This window comes from Aulonocara stuartgranti (assembly GCF_965226115.1).
Source record: "Aulonocara stuartgranti genome assembly, chromosome: 9".
NCBI classification, from domain to species: Eukaryota; Metazoa; Chordata; class Actinopteri; order Cichliformes; family Cichlidae; genus Aulonocara; species Aulonocara stuartgranti.
This window is the reverse complement of record NC_138960.1, coordinates 3,876,685-3,889,441: the sequence shown is the minus strand read 5'-3', so window position 1 is coordinate 3,889,441 and position 12,757 is coordinate 3,876,685. Positions and strand designations below refer to the sequence as shown.

General features: G+C 39.5%; 1 protein-coding gene across 1 annotated transcript; it reads right to left on the bottom strand.

Moving 5' to 3' along the window:
- Nucleotides 1-864: 864 nt before the first annotated feature.
- LOC309714884 (C-C chemokine receptor type 1-like) lies at nt 865-11,243 on the bottom strand. The gene is made up of 3 exons (XM_082547611.1): nt 11,113-11,243; nt 10,385-10,578; nt 865-3,199 (listed from the first exon to the last, which is right to left on the bottom strand). The coding sequence occupies exons 2-3, from the start codon at nt 10,549-10,551 to the stop codon at nt 2,269-2,271; spliced, it is 1,098 nt and encodes a 365-aa protein (XP_082403737.1). The 5' UTR covers nt 10,552-10,578; nt 11,113-11,243; the 3' UTR covers nt 865-2,268.
- Between the last annotated feature and the right edge of the window lie 1,514 nt (nt 11,244-12,757).

Below are 12,757 nucleotides of genomic sequence, written 5' to 3'. Positions count from 1 at the left end.
CTCCACTGTAGTAAAGGAGTGTCTTGCATGGAGGAGCTGCATGGCTCTAACACGTTAACGAGCTAACCGTGCTAACGAGCTAACAGCACTAACACGTTGACGCCGTACAGCCCCTCGCACGGGGCGATCCGCGTTAACTTGCTAACGGAGATTTCCCAAGTGAGTATGGGAAACGTGATGCTAGCATTGTAGATATTGTATGTATGGCAGTGATGTTTCGTCAGGACAAGCAAGGCCAGCACTGCTTGCTTGTCAAAACTAATAATGGACATGAATGAAATTTGTACCATGAAAAAAACAAAAACTTTGACAATAATGGAGAGTGGACAGCAGCTCTGATCATGTCCGATTCAATCGACTGGGCAAGCTAACCAGGTGCAGGTCCAGCTGCATTTTCAGATTAGAAACCAATGAGAGTGTCTAAATCTAATACCTTTAAACAGCTGTTTCACCAGCACTCTACTATACTCCGATTAATATTTTTAATCATACCTGTAGATATTGAAAGGGTTTGTTTTGAAATAGATTTCAAAACAATCAAGTTGTAGGCCTGTGTTTCTGACCATATGGAACAACAGTTTTTTCAAACACACGGGTTCTTAACCAATACATTTTTTAATTTTAATATTAAAAAATTTAATATTTACAATTCTTCAGCCAGGATAGGAGAGCAGAAAGGTGAAGCTGTCGATGTATATTTCAGATAAGCAGTACAAACTATGTTTTAATCTGATCTAGTGAAGGAAGCTGTTGAAGCTGTGTGAATCAGGAGAAGAGGGGATCGTCTCTGATAAACTTTCTGTAAAACTCACCACACACCGCTGATGTATACTGCTTGTAAAAAAATCACATCAGCAATTTAAAAATGTTTGGAAGTGAAGTTTATTATGTGCAGAACAACATGAAGAAATGCATGGTCATAAACAGGTTTCTTTACTTAAGTACGTTGTGTTTACTAATACAAAAGAAATGAACATTAAGTATCCATTAATTACCCTTTCTAACTACAATCTGTTTCCTTTCATTCTAAATTTGGCTTAATTTTAAAAACTGAATAAATTGACAAAAATGAATAATTTTATACACACTGATTGGCTTTCGAAAACCACCAGGTGGGTGGGGCCTCCGCGAGAGCGTTGTGCCTGAGATGACCAAATCAAAAACATCAAATAGCCCGGTGTAGAGAAAAACCAGAATCAGTGTGTTTAGATCAGTCTGAAGGCTGACCTCGAATAGGTTATTTCTACATAACGTACCTCATTATTTAAAACTATTGTGAGGTTGTAATGTAATATAATATCTATAGATTACTTTTTTTTAAACGTAACAGATTTTTGGATCATCTCTTATTCTACAGTCATGCGTTCATTTGTTCATTCCTACTTAAATTTTACTTTCTGAATGCACTCTTGCAAAGTCTTTTTCTGTAACAAGTAAAGATCTGTCAATATGTTGCTCTTAAATATAAATCCAGTATTTATAGTTCTCAAAGCTGAAGTTTCTCAGCTTCATCAGTAATGGAGCTGAACTCTGACCATAAGAGGGCAGCCATGGTCAGAATAAAACAAAAATAAACCTTTTAAAGCTTATATACCATCTTTCATAAGGCTATGTACAGAATATACAGAGAACAAATATTTTCCTTAGGGACAATATCATTTGTTACATAACTTGGTGGCAAACTAGGTTTGTGGTTGATAGCAGACAATTTGTACACCAGGAGCTACATGAAATAAAATTTAAAAATCTTCTGCAATTAGATTTTTGGTTTAAGGACTTTGGCTCGAATAATGAAGATATAGAAGTTTGAGTCCTAGACGCTAGTTCCTGGAAACCGAAAGTTTCACTCTTGATGAACTCATCCCTTCCTTCAGTTGGTTGTAAAACCATGACTTGCTCGTTCATCCATTCACTTCTGCTTATCCTTTTCAGGGTCATGGGGGGCGCTGGAGCCTATCCCAGCTGTCGTAGGGCGAGAGGCAGGGTACACCCTGGACAGGTCACAGGGCTAACACAGAGACAGGACACAACCAATTGCACTCACATTCACACCTATGGGCAATTTAGTGCTTCCAATTAACCTATCCCCACTAATTGCATGTCTCTGGACTGTGGTGGAAGCGGGAGTACCCGGGGAGAACTGGTGGAACTGAACTCAGGATCTTCTTGCCGTGCGGCAACAGTGCTAACCACCGTGCCATGGTGCCCGGGCTGACCTGTTATTCCCAGGCAGTCTCCCATCCAAGCACTAACCAAGCCCAACCTTGCTTAGCTTGCGAAATCAGACAAGTGCTCAGGGTGGTATGGCCGCAAGCTGGTTCGCTGAATATCCCTATAATCATTTGGTGTCGTTTTTGTGTTCACGTAGCTTCTGCTGTTTTGACTAACAGACATATGCCTCTTTAACTTTGGGAAGTGTTTCACCAGCAGATGCCTGAAGTGGTTCTGGAATTTCTTCCCAACAAAAGTATAGAATACAGGACTGATACAAAAGTAAAAGTAGGCAATGGTGCGAGTAATTTGAAGTGCATAACCCAGATTCTGTTTGTCCTCACACTCACTCTTAACTTCATTGTTAATGTTCATCAAGTGTACAACGTTGAAAGGAGTCCAGCACATGAAAAACAACAGCACAATGATGAAGATGAGCCTGACTGTCTTGAATTTGCTTGCAATCCTGGATGACATAACAGTGATTGCAATCCTACTGTAGCAGTAGAAAATAACAATCAGTGGGAAAATCAAGAAAACACTCAGCTGAAGGTAAAACCCAGATTTTCTCAGCTTGTCCATATCGACATAGGTAAGGTTTCGAGGGTACTCCTCACAAAAAGTTTTGTTATCAAGACTAGAAAAGAAACTACTATAGATAATCATTGGTCTGATACATGCTAACCCACTGACTAGCCACACAACAGTGCAGGAGATTCCTGCATACTTTCGATTTCTCACTTGTGAGTCATTCAACGGGTACAGAATTGCAAGGTACCGATCAAAGGTCAGAAGGGCTAGAAAGAGTACAGAGCTGTAAAAACCCAGATAGTAGACAGTACTAACAATCTTGCACATAACTTCGCCAAAGATCCAGTTAGAGAGCTGCATGTAGACTGCCATGAAAGGAAGGCTGATCATGAAGATCAGGGAGGACATCACAAGGTTCAGCAGCAAGATGTTGGTCACAGTGGTCAGCTGATCAAACCTAGAAAGCAGTCAACATAAAAAGATTCACAGGTCAGTCATCATGAAACAATCTAACCTCAGGTGTTTTCCAGGTAACAGAGATCAGTGGAACCTTCAGTGAAGTAAATCAGCACATCTTTAAAATCAGTGGCATTTCTGGATGTCATCATTACCATGGAGTCTGAGCAAAGATATTAAATTATAAAATAATATTTTGGAATGCACAAATACAATTAGTGGAAAGTACATTGACTTCTTGGTAGGACAGCACCTTCTAAGCTTCTGCTGCTGTGCCCCTGACAAGCATGTTAGAGAGTCCACAGATGTACCCTCAGTAAGAAAATGTCTTGAAAGTTTATTTTGTGACCCAGAAAGAGTAATATTTCAAACTCTTTCGCCATGCTCCTCCGCCATTGGCGCTTTTAAAATGTATTGTTATATTATATTAGAAAACCAATAACAACATTATCATCCTTCTGGCAGACAAGAGTAGATGCACGGCTTTGCTAAACCAGAAAGAGTATCACAAGAAAAACATTGTCACCGGTCAGTAGCAAAGATACTTATGACCTTCAGGCAGAAACATGGGTGTGCCAAGGATTCCCCAGTTTCACCCATTGTGGCCAACTTGTACATGAAGAACCAATGACTGAACCAATGACTCAAGTCATTGGTTCAAGTACGTGGATGACACCTGGGTGAAAATCAAATCTCAGCATGTACCACAATTCACTGATCACGATGAAATGAAGAGTTCAAGCTAAACGCAGAACAAAAATCCAGAGTTTAATACTCAAAGAAGACCTGCAGGCCATTTGTGGCATTAACAAAGCACTAAAAACAACAAAACAATACAAAAATCCTAAAAAACCAAAGTAATGACACACTTGATGCAGACGAGTCAAAGAGCAGAAGTCAAGTACAAGCTGCAGTCATAAACAGGAAATCAAAAAGAAGCAACAGTAGGAGGCACTGGAAAGTGTGAGTACAGAGACAATCTGAAGACTGGGGATACTGCTGCACATATGAACATACACAAGGGTCAGTGATTAACTGACTCAACGCAGGTGTGACAAACAAAGCAAGGGACCTGGAGCGCGTCTCAGATGACATATGACAAGAAGTGGGGTACACTACAGAGGTGGATGGTTAATCAATTAACTCTGTCTACTGCAAACTAGTTCTATTAAAACTTTGTAGATTTCTCAGAACTCTACGATGGAAAAAGGTCATGCCATTTGAGTTCAGCTTTACCCTTTTTCAGAATGTTGAGCACATCAGCGTAAGAAGTATTGCATCTAGTGCCTGCCATACAAACCTGGCTTTTATCGTGTTGCATCAGTTGGAAAGAGAGGTGTAACACAAAGTGAGTTTAGACTCAGCAAAAACCACTAGTCATGAAAACTGTTGTCTTTTTACCTCAGTCAAAGTCAAAGTCAAAGTCAACTTTATTTGTCGATTCTGCCACATGTACAGGACATACAGAGAATAGAAATTGCGTTACTCTCAATCCCTAGATAAATAGCAAATGAACATTTAAATATATTTAAATATAAAAGTGATTAAAAATGCAAGTAAAATAATTAAAAAGTAAAAATTTAAATAAATACAAATACAAGAACCTTCACCATGGTAAAGATAACGCACGTAATCTTAGTAGGTGGTTTTGTTCAAAGCTTTAGCTTAAAATTAGCTGTCAGTGTCACGTTTTCACCAATTCTAAACATGTTTTCAGGCCAGTGTAGATTCTCTACTGGAAGACTGTATTTTATATGTGCAAGTCATTAAGCTGTATCTCAGTAACATCATGAAACAGGCCCAGCTGTAGAGTTACTGCAAACCGTGCATATCTATATACAGTGGGGCAAAAAAGTATTTAGTCAGCTACCGATTGTGCAAGTTCCCCCACTTAAAATGATGACAGAGGTCAGTAATTTGCACCAGAGGTACACTTCAACTGTGAGAGACAGAATGTGAAAAAAAAATCCATGAATCCACATGGTAGGATTTGTAAAGAATTTATTCGTAAATCAGGGTGGAAAATAAGTATTTGGTCAATAACAAAAATACAACTCAATACTTTGTAACATAACCTTTGTTGGCAATAACACAGGTCAAACGTTTACTATAGGTCTTTACCAGGTTTGCACACACAGTAGCTGGTATTTTGGCCCATTCCTCCATGCAGATCTTCTCGAGAGCAGTGATGTTTTGGGGCTGTCGCCGAGCAACACGGACTTTCAACTCCCGCCACAGATTTTCTATGGGGTTGAGGTCTGGAGACTGGCCAGGCCACTCCAGGACTTTCAAATGCTTCTTTTTTTTTTTTTTTTTTTTTTTTTCTAAATGACATCAGAAACAGCAGTATGCGACATTACGTGATGGCAGAGCTTCAGTTCATCCTTTGTCATTTTTTTTTTTTTTTTTTTCAAATGCTTCTTACGGAGCCACTCCTTTGTTGCCCGGGCGGTGTGTTTTGGATCATTGTCATGTTGGAAGACCCAGCCTCGTTTCATCTTCAAAGTTCTCACTGATGGAAGGAGGTTTTGGCTCAAAATCTCACGATACATGGCCCCATTCATTCTGTCCTTAACACGGATCAGTCGTCCTGTCCCCTTGGCAGAAAAACAGCCCCATAGCATGATGTTTCCACCCCCATGCTTCACAGTAGGTATGGTGTTCTTGGGATGCAACTCAGTATTCTTCTTCCTCCAAACACGACGAGTTGAGTTTATACCAAAAAGTTCTACTTTGGTTTCATCTGACCACATGACATTCTCCCAATCCTCTGCTGTATCATCCATGTGCTCTGTGGCAAACTTCAGACGGGCCTGGACATGCACTGGCTTCAGCAGCGGAACACGTCTGGCACTGCGGGATTTGATTCCCTGCCGTTGTAGTGTGTTACTGATGGTGACCTTTGTTACTTTGGTCCCAGCTCTCTGCAGGTCATTCACCAGGTCCCCCCGTGTGGTTCTGGGATCTTTGCTCACCGTTCTCATGATCATTTTGACCCCACGGGATGAGATCTTGCGTGAAGCCCCAGATGGAGGGAGATTATCAGTGGTCTTGTATGTCTTCCATTTTCTGATGATTGCTCCCACAGTTGATTTCTTCACACCAAGCTGCTTGCCTATTGTAGATTCACTCTTCCCAGTCTGGTGCAGGTCTACAATACTTTTCCTGGTGTCCTTCGAAAGCTCTTTGGTCTTGGCCATGGCGGAGTTTGGAGTCTGACTGTTTGAGGCTGTGGACAGGTGTCTTTTATACAGATGATGAGTTCAAACAGGTGCCATTCATACAGGTAACGAGTGGGGGACAGAAAAGCTTCTTACAGAAGACGTTACAGGTCTGTGAGAGCCAGAGATTTTCCTTGTTTGAGGTGACCAAATACTTATTTTCCACCCTGATTTACCAATAAATTCTTTACAAATCCTACCATGTGAATTCATGGATTTTTTTTTCACATTCTGTCTCTCACAGTTGAAGTGTACCTCTGGTGCAAATTACTGACCTCTGTCATCATTTTAAGTGGGGGAACTTGCACAATCGGTGGCTGACTAAATACTTTTTTGCCCCACTGTAAGATATACTCAGTTGGTATGCAGAAACTATAATCTGTAATCTGTTGCTATGTCTTATGTAACGGTGCTGGAACTGCAGCTAGTAGAACACAGTAAACACACTAAAGTGGTTTTTCACATTATCTTAATTAGGCTATGGGACAGTATCCTTTAATGTATCTAGTTTAAAGTTTCAGAGCTGCAATGTGCAACTATCATGTTGGAAATAAACAGCATCACAAAGATGAATAACTCTATTCAGGTGCAATATTTTGCGTTATAGAAACAATGCTGAATTTTAAGGTTATTATGTTCTTTATTAATTTTATTTTTATTAATAAAATGTATTTTTCTTCAGCTTCAGAAATTGTCACTGACTGGAGTAAGTGGGATGGTTTGAAATCCCCCTTCCTACGTGCATTTGCACAGAGCCTGAAGCAGGAAACTTACTTAGCCCTTATCTCTGACTGGGGTTTGAGGTTTTGTCAAGCTACTGCACCAGCGTTAGTTTCATTGATCATTTTTGTTAACAACCTTTTTTTTCTGATGAAAACAAAACGATAACTAAGTAAAAACTATGATGAAATGTAATGCCACTTTCATCGACGAACAAAAATGAGATCAGCATATTCTGAAGAGATAAGAATCAAAATGATCACTGTTTCTCATGAAAGCACAACAAAATGTCAACACCTGGGAGGAAGAGATGTGTTGACATGTGGATGCATACACACAGGTTAGCTGACTAACTGAATATATGGAAAGATCAGGTTTTCCATCACTGAATCTTTTTCCTCCCCTGATGGCGCTGATATATCCCAACAATGTCATCATTCATTATCCCTGATAAGGATCAGCGGATGGATGGATCTGAAAAAGTGTTTCAGAGAGCATGAGATGTTGTCATGCATGGATGGTCCACCGTGTAGTCAAAGGTGCATCATCACCAACAAAAGATCTTGGCAAAAAATTATTAAAACTCTGAACATAAATAAAGGTGACACTGCTGTACGTATGGAAACAATACGACACCAAATACATGCTGACAGAGCTAAAGGTTGGCTAATACTCTTAGTTTTACTGATTTTAACTAAAAACATAAATTTAAAAGAAGAGCAAGGCACACTTATCACAAATTTTTAAAGCTATTAAAATTATGACGGCTTAATTTGACTGGTTAATATATTTGGTTTGGTTGCTGTTGTTGGATTCCACTGTAAGCCTCTGCTACAAAGCAGGCAGGTGAAATCATTTTAGAGTTAATCTTGAGGTTTCAGTGTTTCAAAGGCAGTTTGCTGTTTACTGGTGTACTTCACCATGGTAAATTATGCCGCAGCCTGTTCTTGAACACGTTTGGCCTGCAGGTGTTTGTTGACCTAATTTGAGATTTGCAAATAGTCTGCGTCTTTGAGTTTTGGTTTTAGATTCATTAGTTTTTGCTGTCCAAATGTTAACCACCACTCAGGCTGCAGCTGAGCTCAACAATGCCAAAACGTTCTTACGTACACAATCAAATGTTAACTCAATGACATAAGCAATGGTTATTTGGCACTATGGCCTTTTAGTGATAGAACTGTAATACTGGTTAATACTGGTTACTAGTTAATAGGCTTATTAACTAGTCTATTCTTGCTACCTTTCCTTTCTCGCTTCACATACATTTAAATACTTTTCCACTCTGTGATGGCTGCACTTACAGCCACACAGTGGTAATACCCACCATGTTAGTATAGAGGCTTATAAGTAACATTGCATTCACATTTCTTTCTTTAAATATAGGAATTTATTTACAGAACAATAAATAACTGGTTTTGGTTTAGAATTCATTCACATATCCACATAACGCTGCATTCTAAAATAAGTGCGCACATTTTAGTTTACACTGTTATGTATGATTAATCTTTTGTTTTCTGAGTTACCTTAGTTGCAGCTGTTCCAGTCCCTTGATTAAGGAGCCAAGAGGTGGAAAAGGGGCGGAGCGAGCTTTAAAGGAAGGCTACAAATTGGTTCACGCCATAACTCAGGACCATGGGGGGGAATTGGAGTTCATTATGTTTGGTTTAGTTAGGTTTTGTGTGTTTTACCCCTTTTCCTGTTTTTGTGGGCTGATCAGCCACTATTTAAGTTTCCCCTTTGTCTCATTAAGTTAGGTCAGTTTGTTTGAGTTATCAGTTGTGTTGTTAACTTTGAGTAGAGTTTTGTTAGTTTGACCTCTTTTATGGGCCCAAGATTTTGATTCTTTTTGCATGAGTTAACCAATTATGTTTTTTGGGTTAAATAAAAAAATCATTTTTTGGACTTTAACCTGTGCCTAAGTTTCCTTCACTGCTCGGTCCATCACACACTCACACAAAGAGCTGCCGCTTTGGCTTTAAAGCCTCGTACAGCAAATACCTGCATTCTTGTTTGACATTGTATTTAGGCTTTGATTTACTGGGAGCTCTATTTTGTATTTTATGTTTAAGTCAGCTCCTTTTTAGTGTAAATCTTTCACTTTCCAAGATGTTTTGTACAGTGTTATTGTTTATTAAGACAGTTATTTATTTTGCTTTGGTTTGGCTGTTTTAACACAGTGAATATATCTCTTATCTTACCGTCTTAAAATCAGTTACACTGCTAGATCTATTTATGTACCTAATTGGTCAGAATGTCCCACCTTTCATATGAACGTGTTCACAGATTCAGGACTGACTAATTAAGCTGATAATCACCTTTGTATGAGCTGATTGCTGATGTTGAACTAGTTTTACTGTAGGACAGATCCGACATCTCCACTGGGTTCATTTTATTTTCACACCTATAACTTTCATGAAATGGTGCAACAAGCCACTTTTAACTTGCACTGAAGCATAACCATCACAGACTTGTCATATTTTTACATTGTCGTTTTCATGAACTCTACAGTATTCGTGTAATAAGAAAAGGCTGAATGTGGCTGTACTCTAAGACACGGCAACTCTTTTCCCTCGTACATCTTATGAAGAACCCAGTCGAGAACTTTACCAGACTAGACCACAGGTGTTGCTAAATCAGTCAGCATTACCATCTTAGGAATTACAGCTTAAATTTTCACCTAAAAGTAATGTGAGTCACAGCAGGGATGGGAATTCCGGCTCGTTTTAGAGAACCGGCTCTTTCGGCTCCCGAGCCGCTCAATAAGTTGTTTTATTGCTTGAATTAATTTATTATCAACAACAATATAAAATAGAATTCAGTGCACGAATAAACTTCCTGAATCCTTTATCATCCACAACTGAAAACGCTTGGATATCAAGTGCAATCATTGGCGGGTCTTCATTCACTGAGTTCTCATGAGAACTCACAGAGTCTCATAGAGCTCTGGGTTGGTTTAGGTGGTTGTGGTGGTATATGCATGATGCTGTAGATACTGCAGCAAAAGCAGCAGCAACGGTTGCAGTAGACACGCTGGCACCTTCATTACTGACTGATTAACTGACTGTGTTTTATCGTCCCATTGCACTGATGGGTGGACAGTTCTCAGGTGTCTGTGCAGGTTGAGAGAGGGTGACCGACCCGCCACAAGTCTCAAGAGTTAAATCAGTAGAAATTCATTCAAGATCTTTTATTTAATGCCAACACTGCAGAGAACAAAATAATCCAGCTTTGTTAGACTAACTTACCGACAGATGATGATGAGGACTATCCCGTTGCAAATGACACTGAAGGCAAACATGAAGTAGTAAAGGATGGACAGCAGCGCTCCCAGTTTGTTGTCATTGTCCCTGGTGCATGGTACAGCTTCTGTATATTCGCTGTAGTCATAATCCGGGTCAGTCGTATATTCCATCTTTGTGTCAAATGCTTAAAGGAAAGTCTGACAAACAGAAATGTAAGAAAACACCGTTTACAATACATTCAGAATGACGTGAAAATTAGAAAACGATCAAGTCTTAACCCTTGAAAAAAAAGCCAGAAAATCCTTATTCTTTGGAACTGAGATGTTTATTAACCTCTTAAGCCCCAACGCCCCCTGATACGGGGACAAAAGCAGGAGATCAGGTAGGCTTGGGGCTTAAGAGGTTAACCCTTATAACAAAATCCACAAACTTGTTTTTGCTAGATCGTGTTATGTATGATATATTTTTAATTATATATTTTTTGTATTGCATGTGAGACATTGGGGGGAGTTTTGCAACTTTTATTTAACATTGCTGTTAACAAAGTTTTGTCCATAACATTTTGAAACAATTTGATGAGATATATGTCTCAGAAACTCATGTACCAAATATGATACAGAGGGCATTATAGGGTTAACTCTATTTGGAATGATATAAGAAGGTGAAGCTTTAAAAATAAAAAGACAGGAAGCCTGAGGAATGAAAGCAAATGTAAGCATGAACTGACTTACTGTCTGTCCTATTTCTTCTGCTGCTGTCCGACTCTGATGATAGAGTTTGGTTATCTGTGTTTAAGTTACCAACACCAGAGGAAGTTACATTATCTGCCTTCAGGGAGGAGCTGTTGTCAATTGTGCTCAAAGCAGCAGAGCAGGGTGTTCTGTTTATGACGTGACATGAAAGCCACAGCAGGGACTGAGAAGACTTCAAAGGATCGGGTCATGAGGTGGCAAAATGATCAAGCTTGTTTGATATACAACTGGAACAGAAGTGACCCACACAAGGTAGAGCAGTATTCTAATGAGACTCTGCTAATGTGTGTTCAAGAAGCTCCCGTACTTTGGAACAATTCCCACCCCATTTCCATAGTCGAGCACTTCTCCTGTGTTTAGACTAAAAACTGCACTGCAAAAACACAATGCATGTGAGCTGCACTGGTGATGTAATTTTGCTTCAGGAACCTTGGAGTAAAGTACGATTAATTGTAACCCTGGTCCCACGTAGCTATGGTCAAAGCTAGACTGCGTAGTACAACGAGACTGGGCCTGGGTTCGTTATACTTCTATATATGAATACCAATCCCTTCTATAAATAAAGGCCACCACAGCTGTATCTTACACAAGTTGCTCCCCTATAAGCATTTATTTGGGGAAAGAAAAACAAATAAACGTAATGTCAAAGCACACACTGTCCTTTACCTCTTGCAGATCACAAATATATAAGATCGGGACCGCAGGTAGTCGACCTCAATCACGCAAACGTCTACCACTTGTTCCGCCCCAGAGAGGTGTCACTCTCTCGTGGATGATGATGTGTTCTGGAGTGAACTCCAACCCAAGCTTCACTGGTCTGTTTCCCAACTCGTGACGTGTGGATCCTTGTAGACGTATATGTTCAATCAAACCAAACTTAAAATTACCCAAGTAATTTTCTGTGCTGATCAAACAGTAAGTGAAAAGTGAGCAAAATAAAAATGTCATCTTTCACCTTTTTAAGAGGTTTCAATAAACCGTGATGTCAGGGTATGTGAAGTCAGGTGCAGCTGAGTAACCCCCATCAACCCACCCCCACCTGTTTTTTTTTTGCTTATTTTCCTGAAGTGGTTTGCGGTTTATTTTTATCCACCACATTTTCATTTTGCATGAAATGGAAACATTATAATTTTAGAAATACTTCAAAGTCTTGCAAAGGTTTGCGCTGCGGAAGAACAACGTGACAAAATGGAAACAGACTGTGAAGGGACATTCAGTGTACAGCTAATAACAGACCTGAAACATGAAAATCACGTGTTCATTCAGCGATAAGGAGTGTTTTACACATTCTTTTTCATATTCTACTGTCTGCTAATTGCACTCAATCTCATTATAGCCTCTTCTGCATTTTCTCTTCAGCCAGGTTTCGTCTGCACCAAAATTTGTCCCATCTGTGCTTTACTTCAATAAACCAGCTATAAATTAGCACAGAGATGGTTTGGGTGGAAATATATACATAGATATAGATCTATTTATCTATCTACATATATATTAGTATACATAATAGGTGTGTGTATTCGCGTAGCTGTTGGTATGCAGTGTGTGTCTGCAGGTGCTTCTCACACATTTGTCGCAAACTTACCACAACAACCACAGAACAACAACCACGGGAAATGCTGAGCTG

Excerpts from the sequence above, each read along its gene's own strand:
- LOC309714884 (XM_082547611.1), bottom strand. The coding sequence starts at position 10,551 with ATGGAATATACGACTGACCCGGATTATGACTACAGCGAATATACAGAA. Across the intron at positions 3,200-10,384 it reads GTCCTCATCATCATCTGTCG|GTTTGATCAGCTGACCACTG; the intron begins GTAAGTTAGTCT and ends ACTGCTTTCTAG.